This window comes from Suricata suricatta, chromosome 13 (genome assembly GCF_006229205.1).
Source record: "Suricata suricatta isolate VVHF042 chromosome 13, meerkat_22Aug2017_6uvM2_HiC, whole genome shotgun sequence".
NCBI lineage: Eukaryota > Metazoa > Chordata > Mammalia > Carnivora > Herpestidae > Suricata > Suricata suricatta.
In genome coordinates this window covers 22,334,234-22,351,221 of record NC_043712.1, presented here as the reverse complement: position 1 = coordinate 22,351,221, position 16,988 = coordinate 22,334,234, and the positions used below count along the sequence as shown (strand labels likewise).

At 46.1% G+C, this 16,988-nt stretch overlaps 2 protein-coding genes across 2 annotated transcripts in view; both read left to right on the top strand.

The window, feature by feature from the left end:
• PALM2-AKAP2 (PALM2-AKAP2 fusion) overlaps nucleotides 1-11,444 on the top strand; it is a 322,809-nt gene extending 311,365 nt beyond the window's left edge. Inside the window, exons 11-12 of the mRNA XM_029919383.1 lie at nucleotides 1,916-1,954; nucleotides 7,484-11,444. Coding sequence (XP_029775243.1) covers nucleotides 1,916-1,954; nucleotides 7,484-7,582 — 138 coding nt within the window. The 3' untranslated portion in view covers nucleotides 7,583-11,444. The remainder of the gene's footprint in view (nucleotides 1-1,915; nucleotides 1,955-7,483) is intronic.
• Nucleotides 11,445-12,102: 658 nt separating this feature from the next.
• LOC115275826 overlaps nucleotides 12,103-16,988 on the top strand; it is a 55,626-nt gene continuing 50,740 nt past the window's right edge. The window contains exons 1-2 of the mRNA XM_029919599.1: nucleotides 12,103-13,069; nucleotides 16,149-16,267. Of these exons, the coding sequence (XP_029775459.1) occupies nucleotides 12,984-13,069; nucleotides 16,149-16,267 (205 nt within the window). The 5' untranslated portion in view covers nucleotides 12,103-12,983. The remainder of the gene's footprint in view (nucleotides 13,070-16,148; nucleotides 16,268-16,988) is intronic.

Genomic DNA, 16,988 nt, shown 5'->3' with positions numbered 1-16,988 from the left:
TCTGTGTGATGTGGTCACCAGTGAATGTCTCCAGGCTGAAGGCTTCAGCCAGGCCCCACTGACTAATGGACCCCTCAGCTAATTTGGGGTTAAGGAGGTTGTTCTCCCCACCCCTACTTTCTTACCCTGGCTGTTTACCAGTCTTTACAGGGCTTTGTAAGAACGTTTAAAATGGTGCCATTTTTCATCTGCCAGGATGTACCTGCCACACTGTGAGTGGAGTGGGGGCACTGAATTTCAACCCCCACTCCCTCAGTCTGGTGCTTTTGAGCAGTGCATGCACTGCACACCCAGATGCAGCAGTCCTGTTCTTACTGTGGGTTTCTCTTATCTGGAAATGTTTTCTTATGTGGAAATGTGCCCTTATCTGGGCCTGATGCCATCTCTGGTCAGCCATATAATACATGATGGACTGATGAATCATAGTTTCCTAGAGGGCTCCTTGACGCCTTGCAAAGGAAGGATATGTAGGCAAAAGTGTTTTTCTGGCCAGCTATCCTCCCAACCGGAGCTGAGGTGAGCCTCAGCAAACGACGGGTTCCTGAGTCAGGGATGCTCTTGAACAAGTTGGTGGGGTTGCTTTCTCTTTCTCAGTTAATGCTGGCCTGCCTCCAAATCACAGCCTCCTCCAGGCATTCAGTTCCCGCCCCACTTCTAGCACAGGATCTACTCTTGGTGTGTTTTCTACTCTCTCTCTTATGCCAAAACTAGGTACTGAGAAGTATTTCAGCCATCCCTCCCTATCTTGAACTAAAAAAAGGCCTCACTTATTCTCCTGGGTTAGGTCAAAACTGGCAGCCAGCAGTTACTGCTTTTCTAAGAATTCCTCGTACACATTTCCCACCAACCCAAGACACCCATGGCCTCTCCTTGGGCGGATGAGGGAAGCACACAGGGCCCCAAACCCCAGGCTCCATGGGAAACCCGGCTCACACTTAACAATGTTTCGTGCTGCCGGATTCCTCCTGCTGCTCACGCCCTGCAGGGGTGCAAGAAGGGGAGGAAAGCTCCAAGTTCACCAGCCCCTGGTCATCAGTCTGATCAGTACAGAACTATCATTTTTAAGCTCTTACACATTAGAAGCAGTTAATGACCACAGACCTATGATCCCATCTAACCAACCTATGTGTGCCAACGCCAAAGACCAAGAAATGCCTCCAGTGTCCTAAGCCGTGTAAATGGGAGGTCATCACCACGCTTCCAGCGGAGGTTGGCCAACATCAATTCTTCTACGTCATTTCCATAGCAGGCCCATTTTCTCCTAAGCTTTTCTTGTGGAGGCTTTTAGTCTCCTACAGGTACTAAAGGGTCACCTTAGTTGCTATGTGGTCCCCCCACTCTCAGGAACTTATCCAGGGGCCCAGGACAGCGAGGCGGGAAGCTGTGGGCCTTCCCCATGCAGTGCCATCCACAACTCCACTGCAGAGAATCTCCCTCTGCAGACCTCGGATCCAAACCAACCCCTGCCTGTGGTTGGGGTCTTCTTTTTGTGGGACAACGGGCTGTGGGACCGCTGGGGGCTCAAAGGAACCGCAGCCAAAGGCTGTTTGGCTACAGATTCTAGCAAATTCAAAATGGCCACCAAAGACCTTGCTGGTGGGCAGCTGGTTGCATCCTGGGTTGGGGAAGAATCTTGTTAATTCAAAGCACTGAAAATGGAAGCGACAAATCTTGAATTAACAAAGTATGGCTTATCTGATAGTTTTATTAATAACAGGGTATCTCCTTGCTCCAAAAGAAATAGATTTTTAAATAAACTAATATCAGATGAAGCAAGTCTGGCGTGGGCGTGTGGTGGTCTCCCGGGTCACTGCCCCGCGCTCTGCCCCCAGCGTGGTGCCGGTTCCAGGCTGGGGGGTGCCATGTGAGGGTGCCTCTGCTGTGTACTAACCCTGCTCTTTTCCCTCTCTGCCAGTACACCTCTAAGTTACTGTCTTGCAAGGTGACTTCCGAGGTACTTTTCCACTTGTTTGTCTTGGTGTGCCTGCATGCCTGACCCAGGTGCATGCTCTCGTTGTTGGCCATTTCCTGACGTGTTGAAGGAGAAGGGCAAGAAAGCAGCTCGTCTCCCTTATTTCTTCCTTCCAGCCTTTCCGGAACTGGGGACTGCCTGGAAATGTTGGGGTGTACGCAGCGACGCAGCAGTGCTCCCCGCTGCTGGGCTTTGCGGTGCTGTGCCGTGTGGGGCTGGAGAAGTCCTGGCCCCGCTCGTGGATCTGGAGGGCGTTTGCACTCGGGGGCCCGGGCCTTAGTTTCTCCAGGAACTGATAGCAAATGTCCTCCGGTCTGGTTAGAAAACACGACAGCTCACGAGGACTGAGCTGTTGATTCTGACCAGTCCTTTGTTTGCCATAACACAAATCCAGAGAGTCCCACTCTGTAGCTTCAGGGCAAGTTACTCCAAAACTGGACCCTCCCAGTGCCTACTTCCCTCCCTGCCCCATCTTCAAACCTGTTCTTGTTTGTTTTAGAAGCACCTTTAAGTATTGAATTCCCCTAAATCTCCTTTCATTACAATTTCCTTTTACACAGACTTCACAAATACCTGTGCTATGAAAAGTCACAGTGCTTTTCATTTTCCTTGAAGTTTTAAATGTTTTTCCTTTTTTAATGGAAACATTTTTTTCTTTAGCATTTTACTATTTTTAAATAAGTTATTTCAAATGTACAGAACTGTGGGGAGAATCATTCACTCATTGGCTCAGTTAACGATCTATTGAGGACCTAGTATGCACCAGGCACTTTTCTGGGTTCCAAAGACAGAGCAGTCGACAAAACAAAGTCCCTGATGTCATGGAGTTGGCATTCAAATGTTCCGTTAAGAAGAGAGAATAAAAGAAAAAAGCCCACCTTCCCAGCTTTGACCACTCTTATCATTTCATAGTATTTGCTCAATATTTTAAAAATAAATTAATATGGCAAATACCATTCAGGCCCTCGTGTTACTTCCCCCAGTCCCCACTTCTCTCTCTCCTGAGGGGGAACTGTTTTTGAGTTGGGGTTCATCATTTCTATGCATGTTTTTACATTTATATTTCATATGTTTGTATACACGAATGACAAGTTTTTGCATGCTTTAAAACTTCCTAAAAATGATATACTGTAGTGTCCTCCACTCCTTACTTTATTCTGTCTACATTTTTTTAATAAGTTTATTTACTTGTTTTGAGAGAGAGAGAGCATGAGTTGGGAGGGACAGAGAGACAGGGAGAGAGAGAATCCCAAGCAGGCTCCATGCTGTCAGCACAGAGCCCGATACGGGGCTTGATCTCATGAATTGTGAGATCATGACCTGAGCCAAAATCAAGAGTCAGTCACTCAGCTGACAACCACTCAGGCGTCCCTGTCTCCATTGTTGTTAGATGTGTCCACTTTGCTACTTACAGCTCTACCTCATTCTTTATAACTGCTGTAGAGGATCCCTTTGAATGACTATATAACTATTTATTCATCCTCCTATATCCTATGGAAATGTTGGTTGGTTCTCTCTCTCTCTTGATTGGTTCCCCCCCCTCTTTTTTTGCCATTGCAAACAACGCTTCAGTGAATGTTATTGTACATATCGCTTTGCATAACTTATGGAAGAGCTTCTCTCTATACATCTAGGAAGAAGTAGTTACGTATGGACGATACATCGTCACATTCATTACATATTGCAAATTATTCTTCAGAATAGCCATGCCAACTTGTCGCCCAATATAGTTTTAAAATCTCACTATGTTGCAAAATCATTAGAACCAGAGATGGGAGCCGATGATGATCAGTAATTTTCTTTCATCAGATATAAAATGAATATGGAGACTCTGGTTACCTGGACCTTCCTCAGTGACTACTTGTGGTTCTCATCTTGGCAATGACAGTGGAAGAATTAGGCCCAAGGCCCCTCCCCCCTTGGAGTTAACACCATTAAGAATAATGAAAATCTAGTCAGATGGATCCAAGGAAGATAAAACTGGTACCAGTCTATCTTCACCTGAAGAGGAATTTAGGAAGACAAAATATTAATGTACTTAGGGTGACTGACATTACTTAACCCCTCTGCCTTTTGTTACATACCCTCCCCCAGTACACTTGTCTCTCTTGATTTCTCTGCAAACTTAAGCAATTTGCTGGAATTCCCCCAAGCACTAGAGAGAGAAAATTAACATTAGAGGGCTGTTTAAAGACAATTGATTTTTTCTCCCTCCCACCAGGTCTAAATCTGAATTTGCAAAAACAATAAAACCTTAAATCAGGTTTTTCTGTTATTATTTTTAAACTTTGATTCCCCCTCTCTATTCCTATAGAGAGTATTGCTCTTTCTCTTGCTTCTGCCAACAAACTATTTTACTATTTTTAAAAGAATTATTTCAAATCTACGGAACTGGAGGAAGATCACTGACGCATTTGCTCAGTTAACTATGGATCGAGGACTTAGTAGGCACATGAGGTACTGAGCCGCAGGGGAGCATGGTGGCCTCGGCATCAGCTCCACATCCAGGATTCTGGGTGCAAATCTCGGCTTTTCCTCCACCTTAACATTGACCACCTTAACCTCCTTTTGCTTCAGTTTCTTCCTGTGTGAAATGCGAGTAAGAATAGCGTGAGTCCCACACAACCGTCCTGAGGACCAAACAGTACGTGGCTCACAAGTGCGTGTGATGTGTTAACTAATATTATTAGAGCCCCGGAGGCAAGTGCTTTTTTTTGCCCAGAACAGAAAGGAATGGGCTTTAGGAAATAAAGTTCATATGCAGTAACTAAAGTGTCAGAGCTCTAGATTTGCTCTAGAGAAATACACACACACACACACACACACACACACACACATACACACACACACTAAAATACTGTACTCTGAACTAATTATGGAACAAATGCTCATCTAGATGAGCGATGGCCTAACCTAAAGGGCTTGGCCTTTGAACCCTCAAAAGGCCATCGTAGGGCAGCCCCTGAGCCAGTCCCAGATCAGAAACCTTGTGGACCTGAAGACAATTTGATCGCAAGGTTGCTGGCTGTTCTTATAACGACCCATTTATTTTCCTGTCTGTGCCATTACAAGAGGCTCTAGATGTCCTCAGAAATACGGTATCGTCTTAAGTGGCATGCAAATTAGGGGAATGAATTAAGAAAAGAGGCCTCGTTATTGGTGTAAGTGAATTCTTCGGGCTGCAGCAAGCAGACATTCAAATCCAATCTGTGCTAAATATTTTCATAATTATAAAGACGTCCCTGCCCACAATGCTTTCTGGCGGCTGAGCTCCGTGCGGGGAGAGGGCGCTCTGTCAAAAATAAAGCATTGTGCCTGACAGTGGTAGGAACCCAGTAAGTATCAGATGGGTGGAGAGACAGGTTGTAACCCGGGTTCCTGAAGAACAAAGGAAACTGCATTTACTTAAGATGATTGAGAATGAAAACAAAGCATAAAGAATAAGACAAGGGACCATTTTTTTCAGAGCCGTGATTTATTTTTTAGCTGTTCTGGAAGACTTTCAGTTTGTCTCTACACTGGCCACGTGAACAGATGAGCATCTTACCCAACGCAGAGCTCTGTATAAAAATGCCTTGTGTCTGAACACCACTTGATAGTTTACAAAGCCCCTTCACATAACAACAGAACTAATTATTGTTTGAAAGCCATGCACCAGGAGCTAAGTGCTGTACATACATTGCCTCATTTATTCCTCAGGCCAACTCTGAACTGTATCGTTTTTATGATTCCCATTTCACACATAAGAGAACTGAGGCACAGGTCCCACAGTCACTAGGGTTTAAATCTAGACTTGCTTGGACTTCAGAGTCAGCACTGCCTCCGGAGAAAGCCTGGGAAGGAGGTGCTCTTTCCGTCTTGCAGATGAAGAAAGAGATGCCATGCACAACATCAGTGTGTTCCAGACAGGACTGGAAAGAAAGTCAGGACTTCCAGTTCCAGTCCAGTGCTGTTTCTTAGTACCATGTTAGCACCCACTGACTTTCTAGAAGAATCCTCTGTTTAACTCTACCAGATTTGGAAGCGTTCTTTGCTCCTCCCGCTGGTTTCTTATTCCTAGATATTGAATAAGTGACCTTGGCATACCTACACAAGGCACTTTATGACGTGGCTTTTGTGCTTAACAGTGAACATTCATTTAGGAGACGTGACTGAGTGCATCCTACATGTCCGGTCCAGCTGTCCCTGCTGGGGGCACTGGGGACAGCTTCCCAGAGGAAAGTGCACTGAAGCTCCAGGAAGTGTTTCCATCTGTCAGAGGTGCAAGGAAGCAGGTTGAGATGGACCTCCAGACCGTTAATCTACCCAGAATTGGCTTGTGCCTCGGTTCCCACCACTGCCTGTAATCTGCATCTCCTTGCTTCTCTCGAGTCACCAGCATCTCTGTCCCTTGCCAAAATGATTATTCTTAGAATAAGCAAAGCCTTCACTGCAGTTTGGATCATCCACCAGTGTTGGCTCTGATAGACTTTTCATTAATATCAGAAGCGGCTCCTCCTGAGCTAATGCCACAGTAATCTAATTGGTTGGATGCATGGGCTCACTTGTGGTGCAATGTCATGAAATTGAGCCATTTCTCAGACGTTGGCAGCCTGAATGTCATCCATCTTGATCAAACTCAAGCTGGAGCAGCCAGGCTGAAGTCCCCTCAGGAATCCCCAGGCTATTCTAGCGAACGGAAGGGAAGGAGACCTCACCCTGATGGCGGTGAGCCTATCTATCCTTGATCTTGTCACCTTGCATTTTATTTATTAGCATCTGTGGCCCTGACATTGTATCAACATGCTCAAATTGCTTTTTACTGGCCTGGGAAACTATTTTTCTTTCCATTTAGCTTCTCTTAGAAGTTTAGTGATACCAGAGTAGACTTTTATGATATAGATATGACCATAGGTTATGTAAGTCCACAAAGCTTGGTGAATTGAATCCACACTGGTCTAGTTGTTTGGGATTCTTTTCCAGTTTACTCTTTTACAAAGAGACTAAGACAGTCTATAGCTGTGCTGTCCAACATGGTAGTCACAGGGCCCGTGAGGATATTAAAATGAAAATTAAGTAACTTAAATATTTAGTTCCTCGGCCACATTGGTGTTATTCGTAGTGCTCCATAGCCATGTAGCTTCATGGCTACCACACTGATGACACAGATAGTGATGTCCGTCAGACAGCCCTGATTGGATAACATGTAGAGAACTGTGTTATCAACACACTTAGTGCAGAGTCAAGTGTAGTCCAAAAAGAGGTGCAGGGCATTTCAGGAGAATTAAATCTTTCTATATTGAAATCTCTGGGTCAAATAGCAAATGAAATTTGGCTAGGAAGTGAATGCATCTCCAGAGCTAGCCAGCCTCCCTGACCATGTCTCTCCTACCTCCCAGCAGTATCAGACCCTGTTACTTTCCCTTTATTATATGCTGTTGAGAAGGAAGGAGGGAAGACCTGCAGAAGTTGATTTGTGTACATAGTGAACATCCATGAACTCCGGTTAACTTTTTTCCCCTCTCTCTTCAGGTCCTTGAGGCCACACGGGTTAACCGAAGGAAGAGTGCCCTGGCCTTGCGCTGGGAGGCAGGGATCTATGCCAACCAGGAGGAAGAGGACAATGAATAACAAACTTCCTTCCACCCAGGAAGCTTCTTCGGTGCTTGGGTTACCAAGAAACCAAGAAATCAACACTTTGAAGCATTTTAATGGGATATTTATTAAAGTGCAAACAAACTCCACAGTCCTTATGTAGACCAGACGCTGCAATGACCAACGAAGAAAAATAAAGTGGAAAGAAGCTCACCCGTCACACTCTATAAACATGCAGGAGTCAAAAGACAAAGGATGTCTTGAGACTCAGAGAATCGCCTGGATTTGGACCAATCCACAGTAGATCCAAAAGGACAAAGCAAATCAACATGGTTGCTCCAGGCGAGATTGAGACCAGCCTCGCTGGGTGATGACCAGCACTGGCGACAGGGCCATTTAGAGCCGCAGAGCCCACGCGGGTGCCAGCTACAGGGCGCGGGGTACCCCCTGCTCTGGCCCCCACCCGCGCTCACAGCCTCAGAGGTGTGAGAACAACTCCGTTTACTGCAGCAGCCGTAACATGAAATCAAGTCTCTCCATGTCTTCCCAGGAGAGGCAATTAGGATTCCATTTCTCTTACATCTAATTGTTTTTAATTGGGAGCAATTAACCGCAATGTATACAATCCACCTTCTGAAGACAGTGTTTCTTCATGTTGCAAACACAATCTGTTCTACGTGAGGGGGTTGAGAAAGAGGGAGAAAGCCAAACCAAATGGATTATTTTAGCTTTAGGATCTCATCTGCTTATAGTATTGACTAATCTGCCGTCTATGAGAACACACTTTCACAATTATGTTTCTTCATATGAAAACTGTATTTAGTGGGCAACAACTATTTTTATGGTGGGATGGGATACATATATCCATGTATAAAATCTGCACACATTCAACAGCTTGGCTCAAGATGGTGGGGGGATTTTTAGAGTGGCAATAATTGAAAAAAAAAAAAGGGCAAACTCTGCCTTCGAGAGGCAGATGACAGGAAATAAAAAGGTGTTTATAACTATATTTTATAATATAAAGTGGACCTTAGAAAGATGAATGACAGATTATTTTGGATCAGTCAGAAAGGAAACATTAAAGAAAGGTCATGAAGGTAGAGAAATAGGGAGAACGTGGGGAAAATAGGGAAGTAAAAGATATTATTTTTGCTGAGCAACCAGCGTTTTTCAGAATGATAAAGAGAAAAATATAGAATAGAAATCTAAGTGCAGGCTTGGAATCAGCTACAAATCCTAAAGAGTGTGTGTGTGTGCGTGTGTGTGTGCGCACACGTGCATGTTTGTGCGTGTGCCCGATCCTGCACGTCCATTTGTGTGTTTGGGTAAAGTGTGCGTACAAGGGTTAAAATTCCAGAATGCTCATGGGACAAGGGTGTGTGGTTATTTCCTCCAGAGCTGTTGGCCAGCGTCAGGAGTGAGTCAGCATTTCTTTTTTATGAAAAGGGATACAGAGGCAATGACCTGATGCAGTATTTGTAATATTACATTGACCTAACACGGTATTGCATGAGTCACAGTTGCAAAGTTTTGAGCGGTTTAGTAATTTGACATTTAGAAAAGTACCGTATTTATTCTCATGCTTTGTATTCATAGCTTAGTATACTGCAGAGGATGCCAGCTTTATCTTACTGTCATTTAAAGCAATATGATAAGGGTATTCAATAACTGGGTGCCCTGAATTTCTGGATGAGAAAAGTTTTTAATTCTGGCCATGAGAGAAAAAAAAAAGTGACCAGCTTTTCTTTTTTCTATTTGTTTTAAAACTATGCTTTTTAAAGAGCAATAATTAAGCCAGACCTCACTAAAATTCCTTTTTGTTTTTATATTGTTATGTCATAGGCTCTGATTTGTTATTCTGACAAATAACAATCCCACAACAGTTTGTGTGTAGATGTTAGGCACATTATCTTTGCTTCTTTTAATAGACTAGTGGTGACTTTAGGGGGAAAGTTTATTCACAGATAAGCGGTGGGCATAAAGTAAACATGCAACTGTCTGGTAACTTACAAGGATCCTTTAAAACTGCCAAGGGAACCTCCAATTTGAAGCCAGATTCTAGAGAGTGGTGGTTGGCACCATCTTTATGTGGTTTATTCTCCTGAATATTGTAAAAGATATTCAACAAAATGTGCTAGCCCCTGGGAACACAAAACAAATAAGATTTCTGCTGCAAGGAATTCATTTTCACATGGGGGCGTGGAGACAGCCATTCCCAGGAAAATGAGGTCTGTGTTAGATTAGGAGTCCTGATGGGTGAAATGGGAGCACCCAGGAAGGCTGCCTTGCCTGGCGATTTTCAGCATTCTTGTGGCAGGCACGTGACGGAACGATGGGACAAAAGCTTCCTGTGGCCCAGGGGACACAGTGGCAGCCAGCATGGCCGGAGAGCAGAGTGGCTTTATGAGACGCACAAAAAATAGAACATGCTTCATGCTTTCTGGGCTAATTCTGAATCTGGTAGAGAACACAGACATGCTGTAGACAAACACTGGCTTCCATGAGAGGAAACAGCCCTCAGGACCAACCTAAGTTCTTTGTGTTTTGAAGGAAGCCATGTCCCCACCCGTCTCCAACCTACATTTGAGAAGGCAATTTGCAGCTGAATGGAAAGCTCAGGAGGCCACACATTTCATGGACTCTTGGAGGCAGACAAATTGGCCTTTGACTACAGCTGATTGAACCAGAAGCAGGCATAACATTGCCTAGAGTTCTAGCACGGGGTCCTTAGGTCTGTGCTCCGTGTGTAGACGGCAACAAATGCAGAGTTTCTGTGAGCCTCCCATAGTCACCGCGCTGCTGAACTGTGGCCCCTCCATCTCCAACATCTGCATGTTCCCTCTGCTGGCCTTCTGGTGACCGCTGTCTATTTCCTTGGTCCACTCATTTAGAATCCTCTTAAAATGTAAATTGTAGTTCCCTTGGAAGAGCCAGGTTTTCCCTGTGCTCTTGAGTTTTTTACTCATTCAGAAAACATCGGGCTTTGTACATAGCACCGTGCTAGGCTCTGGGATCCCAAACGAACCCCTTTAGCCTTCTGAAGACGCAACAGACCCCTGGAGGAGAGTCATTACTGCCTAATCCACCAAGAGGAAGAGGCTTGTCAAAGAAATTGGCCTCTGATGCTCGTCCCCGCCCCCAAATAGCACGCAAGCTTGGTGATCTCAACTATAACACGTGTTTAGATTCTGTAGATGTTGAAAGCTTTCCTGAAAGTGTTCCTTTCCACGGTGTTTATAGATGTTCACTTTCCTCGGGAGCTGATTAACTACTGACATGCCTTGGCTCTCTCATCCAGAAATTATGGAAACAGGGTCTGTCAGTGGTAGGAGGCGGGGCTGTGTTCTCTGGTGACACGATGCAGTTTCCTTGCCTCCTCGCACCTCTGCATGCTGCCCGCCCTAGACAATGACATATACGCAGTTTATAGATCAGTGTCCACGTATATACACAACACAACACACACGTATATAGTGTAATGAGAAACACTAACAGTGTTGACTCTTGTCTCTCAAGACAATTAAACATTTTTCCAACTCAAGAATGGATGTAATTAAACTATGTATTGAAAAAAATAGCCTAAGTGTTTAGAGATGGTGACTATATCCAGTTTTAGTGACAGAACCAATTTCCTGAATTTTTAGCATCGAGTGAGCTGCCAGCTTTGATCTTGTGTTGCCCTTTTACCCAAATGACTTTTTTTTTTTTTGGAGGAAGAGGAGGGGGGAAACAGCAGCAATACTGTGTTTGAAAATTATACTCTGTATCTGGCTCTCCTGTGTATGTTAACCACTTAAATGTTATTATCCTGCTTCAGTTTTATAGTGATTGTGAGGCCTTCAATGCAAGTATACAATTATTTTCTCATTAAAACTCAGTGTGTGCTGTGTTTTTATAACCGATGGCTACTTGTTTGACTGGGGGTGGAGGGAGGCCGGAAGACGGATCTGCCAAATGGTGACACGCTGGCGCCCTTGGCCTTGACTTCTGCTGCTTGCACTTTGAGCCATGAGGCTATACAAGCCGGTGGGGCACCACTGTGACAGCCTATCCCAATGCCCCTTTGGCCATCCTGTCTCCAGCTGCCTTGGCACGAGCCTAGAAACCTCTGACATGACCCCAGAAATGATCTGGATGCCTCTAGATGAGGTGGGTGGACCCCCAAGGTCAAAGAGATGGCTGGGAAAACGGGAGGACAATGGTTAAAACTCAAGCTTTGCTCGTGACTCGGGTTCTAATTTTTATTATTATATTCTCAGCACCTGTATCGGCTCTCCTCTGAAGAATGGAGAATTTCAGACTTTAAAGAGCATTCGAAGACTACAGACTCATCAGGAAGCTTCTTCCCCAAGTTTCCTCCTGCCCTCCCGTCTACTCCCTCCCTGTGCTTCAGGGGCCAGCTGCCGTGTGCACTGTCTGGCCCTCCCCCTTCCTGTGCCCCAGACCTTCCATCTCCTGCTCCTCCCCACCACTGCCCCCCGCCCCACCTGTCCCCTCCCTCGGATCTCTTCCTCCTTCTCTCCATGTATGTGACTCCTTGCAATGTCCTAGGGCAGTGGAGTTGTGATCGGCCGTGGATTCAGCATCCCTGTCCTTTTTGCACCCGTCGCTACTATCCTCTGGGGGTGCTGGGCAGAGCCAGGGAATTCAAGGTTCCCAGGACTGGGTACTCAGAACAGGTCAGAGTCTAGTACGTCAGGGTAGAAGGATCTTCAGGGATTCTTACGGAGGAAGCTCTTAATGAAAAACCAATGTGAGGTGTTAAACCTACTCATAGGTAGAGGGCAGGTGTGCAGGCTTTCTGCTCTGTGCCCCAGACCTGTGGTCATTCTCCAGATTCATCCCTCCCTGTATTTATTGGTGTCAAAGAGACAATCCTTGTGGGACACATGAGGCCATGAAGTTACTTTGGAGCATTGCTGATTTTAATTACGGGATTGCTGTGCCATAAAAGTGTGGTGACAATAGACTCTCTGGGCAGCACCCACCCAAAAGTCAGAACTGGGCTGCTAGGAATGCAGAAAACAAGTAGGGAATTGAAAGGAGACTTCGAAAGGCTTTAAAGGTGACACTAAGGCAAGGAACGGGGGCCTCAGAAAATGCCCAGAGATGGCATATTGCAATTTCTTTTATTTTTTAACTTTTTAAAAAAATTTTTTATTTTAGAGAGAGAACATGAGCAGAGGAGAGAGGCTTCCGTGCTCAGGAGGGAGCCTGACAGGGAGCTTGATCCAATCACCCTGGGATCCTGACCTGAGCTGAAATCAAGTCAGGTGCTCAACCAACAGAGCCACCCAGGCGCCCCCACACTGGCAATTTCTAAATGCTGCCCAAGCATTTAGATGTTTTCTTTTCAAGAAGGAAGAATGTTTGCCTAATAAAAAAAATTTTTTTTAATTCCACCACGACCTAGTAGTCTCAGGGTCAGTTAACCTTGATGGGAGAATTACCCAGAAGCTTTGTTCTCGGTTCACAGGTGGTGGGCTCTGAACAGCCGGAATGGATGTGCAGGCACCTGGCAAGGTAACATCACAAATCTCTCTCTCCTTTGCTTGGTTTTTCTCTGCTCATCCACTGAGGCCACGTTCTGTCTCTGCAGGGGTCTTCAGCTAGTCAGTGATGTGCCCCCCGGGGAACACTGGCTCTCCTGCAAGAGTCTCTGTCACGCGGAGGGCTCACTAAACACAGCCTCACACCCGGCTCTTCTGATTCACAGCGTCTAGAATACGCAGCCCAAGAATTTTCTAACTAGTTCCCTGGAGCTGCTGCTGCCGGTGGTGGCCCCGGAACCTCACTCTGAGAATCACTGATCTGGAGTGAGTGACGAGCAGGGTCTGGGTGGACCGCTTTCCTCCGGAAACAGGGGAGCCGCTGCCTAGTTTATAAGCTGCAGCACAGTCACACATCGTTGTGGGTTGTTTTGAATATTTGTTGGGGGCTTTTGTGCATTTGCCCATCATATCAGCTCAACGGTCTGTGGGTCTTGGTGAAGCAGAGCATTGATTCCATTCAGATTCTCAAAAAAATAAACACCGCCCCCCCCCCCACCATCCCCGGTGAAGGGGCTGAGCAAATTAGGAAGAAAATGTAAAGAGAGGAGAGCATCTATGTATATGCTCAGACTTTGATTCCAGGATCGGACCAACGGATTCATTTGATCTTTGGAAGAAGTTTTTATTGTGTGGGTGATAGCACCATTGGGACTCCGTGAGTGTCGTTCTGTTTTGTTTTGTTTTACTGACATGGTTGCATAGTTTGAGATGAGACACAAAATACAAGGTTATTCCTATTTGGTCTAGAGCAGAACTTCTCAATTCGGACTCCATCTGAATCACCTGGAAAAAGCTTTAAAGTTTGGATGCAGTGGGTCTGGGCTGGAGCCCAGACATGAACACAGATTAGAAGCATCCCAGGAGTGACTGCTATGCACCAGCCTTGTGCCTCCCTGCCCAGTGCCAGCCCCTAACCCTGGCTACGCTGCACGTAGGATCATCGGGGGGGTTTTAAAGATACTGGCCCTTGGGCTTCACCCCAAGATTTTCTGATTCATTTCATCCTAACTGGACATGGCTATGAACAAGGACATGTTTTAGCAGCTGCCAAGGTTGAGAATCGCTAGTCTAGTGGAGAAATGTGTTTGCCTCACGGCCTGACCCTCTTCAGAAAGTTCTTGGGGGCAACATCAAAATGAAATGAGTAAAAGGCCTTGAGGGGCTGAACTGGTCGCTGTCACGGGTCCCTGGAGACCCTGGTCACTGCTGGTGACTGAGGGAGGGACTTTGCGAAGGGGCTTTTTGTTACTCCTTCCCTGATCCTCTCGGCTCTGCTCCTTGCACCTCTCCGGCTGGCAGCAGGCCCAGCAGTTAAAACGTTTGGGTAAACTGAGGAATGAAAAAGCTACAAGAGAGGCATGTTCTGGCCTCTAATAGCTGCACACTGAGAAAAAGCCCGAATGGACAAGGACCAAAAATGTCTCAGAATTATTTCTGAGAGATGAAGCCCAGATAATTCTTTCCATTTATCTCTATAAGCGTTTGCGGATTTCTGTGGTATAAATATTCCTGTGACGGTTGATTTTAAGACGCCAGCAGTTTAACAACTGGGTCCCAGGATCCCTGAAATTCTTTAATTGGCAGAGAACAAAACTACTGTGATTAGAAAAGACAGGATATCCTAGAGGTCTGGAGCTCCAGCCCTCATCAACAGACCCTTCACTGGCCCGAAGCGGCTCTTCCGTACCAGTCCCAGCAGGCAGCCATCAGGGACTCCGAATTCTGACTGTCCCGTCTGATGATCGTGATGAGTCCCAGATGGTGAAAACAGCCAGCCGAGGTCACGTGCACACTCCTGTTGCCAGGGTCTGGGGTGGAGGAAAGGGGAGGAAGGGGTGCCGGGAAGACCACATATGTGGCCCCAAAGGGCCCTTGTGGCAGATGATCCGTGGTCGTTTTGGTATTTCCATGATCACTTGTCGATGTCTCTCTGACCAACCTTTGGAATGAGACGGGGACCTCAGATTTGGGGCTCCCCACTTTTTCAGTGGGTCCTTTGACCATTTGCCTACTCTAGGTTGGATTTCTGACTTCTGGAGTTGCTATGGGGAATGAATATAAATGGTCAGTACAGATGTGCTCCGAGTTTACTTCCTTGAAAGCCCTGAATTCAGTCAGCAAATATGTACAGAGTGCCCACTGTGTCCAACTCAGATGGTTTCCGCTGGAATTGGAAGTGCTCTCAGCACTGGGAATGTGGGGCCAGAGCTGCTCCGAAGTCAGGCAATGGTTCCACACCTGCCTGTTAGTAGGGAGATCCTGTGATAACCTGCACTGTCCTAGCATGCTTTTCATTATTCCTCTCGGCATGGGACCCATATAACTATTCTGGGCAAGAGAGAAAGATCCAAGTGAAAAGATAGTTTAGTATAAATCATAAATATCCAAGAATTCATCAGTGGACGGTCAAAAGGTGCTAGGAACTTGCAAGGAGGCATTTAGGAAGGAACTTCCTTACATGAGCAAGAGGGCTGCATAATCACCACGTTGATCATGGGAAGGGTGGAGTTTCTCCCTGTGGTCAGTGTTGACTGCAAGTATGAAGTATGGCCACTAGGTGGCAGTGCTCTCTAAGGTGAAAGCAGCTTTCCCAGCCAAGAGCCTATCCCGGGGGATCTGGACATTTCCCGCTCTTAACACAAGACAGGGATCCATTGAGATCTTACAAATAGCTACACCAAAAACACCAAAATGGAAACCACCACACGTGCATTCCTACATAGAGGTCAAATAGGGCCCTATTACACGGACATTTCCGTGGAAAATTGGCCGTTGCCACCAGGTGGCAGCAGACATCTATTTCCGAGCTCCCACCGACCATGGCCGGGGTCCCTAAGGCACTGTGCCGGGCGTAGGTTACTTCACTCAGTTCTTACAACACTCCTCTGAAGTACATAGTAGTAGCATCATCCCCATTTCACAAAGGAGGAAACTCACACTCAGGGAGTTTAAATAACTTGGTGCCCATGACGTGACCAGGAGTGGAAGGAGGATTCAAATCCTGGCAGCTTACCTCCCCAACTTTCTTTCTCATCAACTTGATTCCATAGCAAACAAACCTTCCATCTTGGTCCTGGCCCAGCTCTGCTTTCTCTCAGCCCAGGAGAGCGTGCCTTCAGCACAGACCAGCGCCAAGAGGGAGACGGGACTGCTGAGAGCTGGAAACGGGGTGTGTACATCGAAGTTGGGATACGGGGGGAGGGGCATCGCCAGTCTGCTAAAAGCTGCCACTGTCCCTAAGAGACAACGCAGGCTAAAATATTGGTTCCTTCTGACTGGCCATGTGGTCTGCCCTCTACATGATCACAAATCCCTACCGAGTCATGCAAATGTCCTTGTGGGCCCTAGATATTATCTCCAGCTCTCTAGCCCAGGCATGTTTTGGTTGGCTTCTACTGTTCACGCACACACACACACACACACACACACACACACACTTCACAGGATCACTCCAGTTCCAGATATTTGCGTCTGTACTGGATAGGGTAACGCTAGACTGCCAACAAAGAGACCCAATAACTAATTCAGTGTCTGAAAGAAGATAGTTTATTTCTCTCTCACATTACAGTCCGAGGGGAGCATTCGAGGTCTGAGGGCAGATTTGTTAAATTAGCGTCTTCTGCATCCCATTCCTCCATCCCCTCCATGGGCATGTCATGGGCATGGTCCGGCTTTAGATGCAGTGAAACCATTTACTGAAAACAAAGGTGCGCCCATTCCCTAGATATTCAGTGGCCGTGGCTTCCCTGCATTGATGTAGACAGTAGACTGGCTTTTAGAGATTAGAAAACTATTTCTAGAATTTCTATTGCTACACAGAGGCTAGCATGGGAAAAACCCAAAGGAAGCCTGAAGGAATAAACTGTTAAAAACGTGCTCTAGGTTGCACA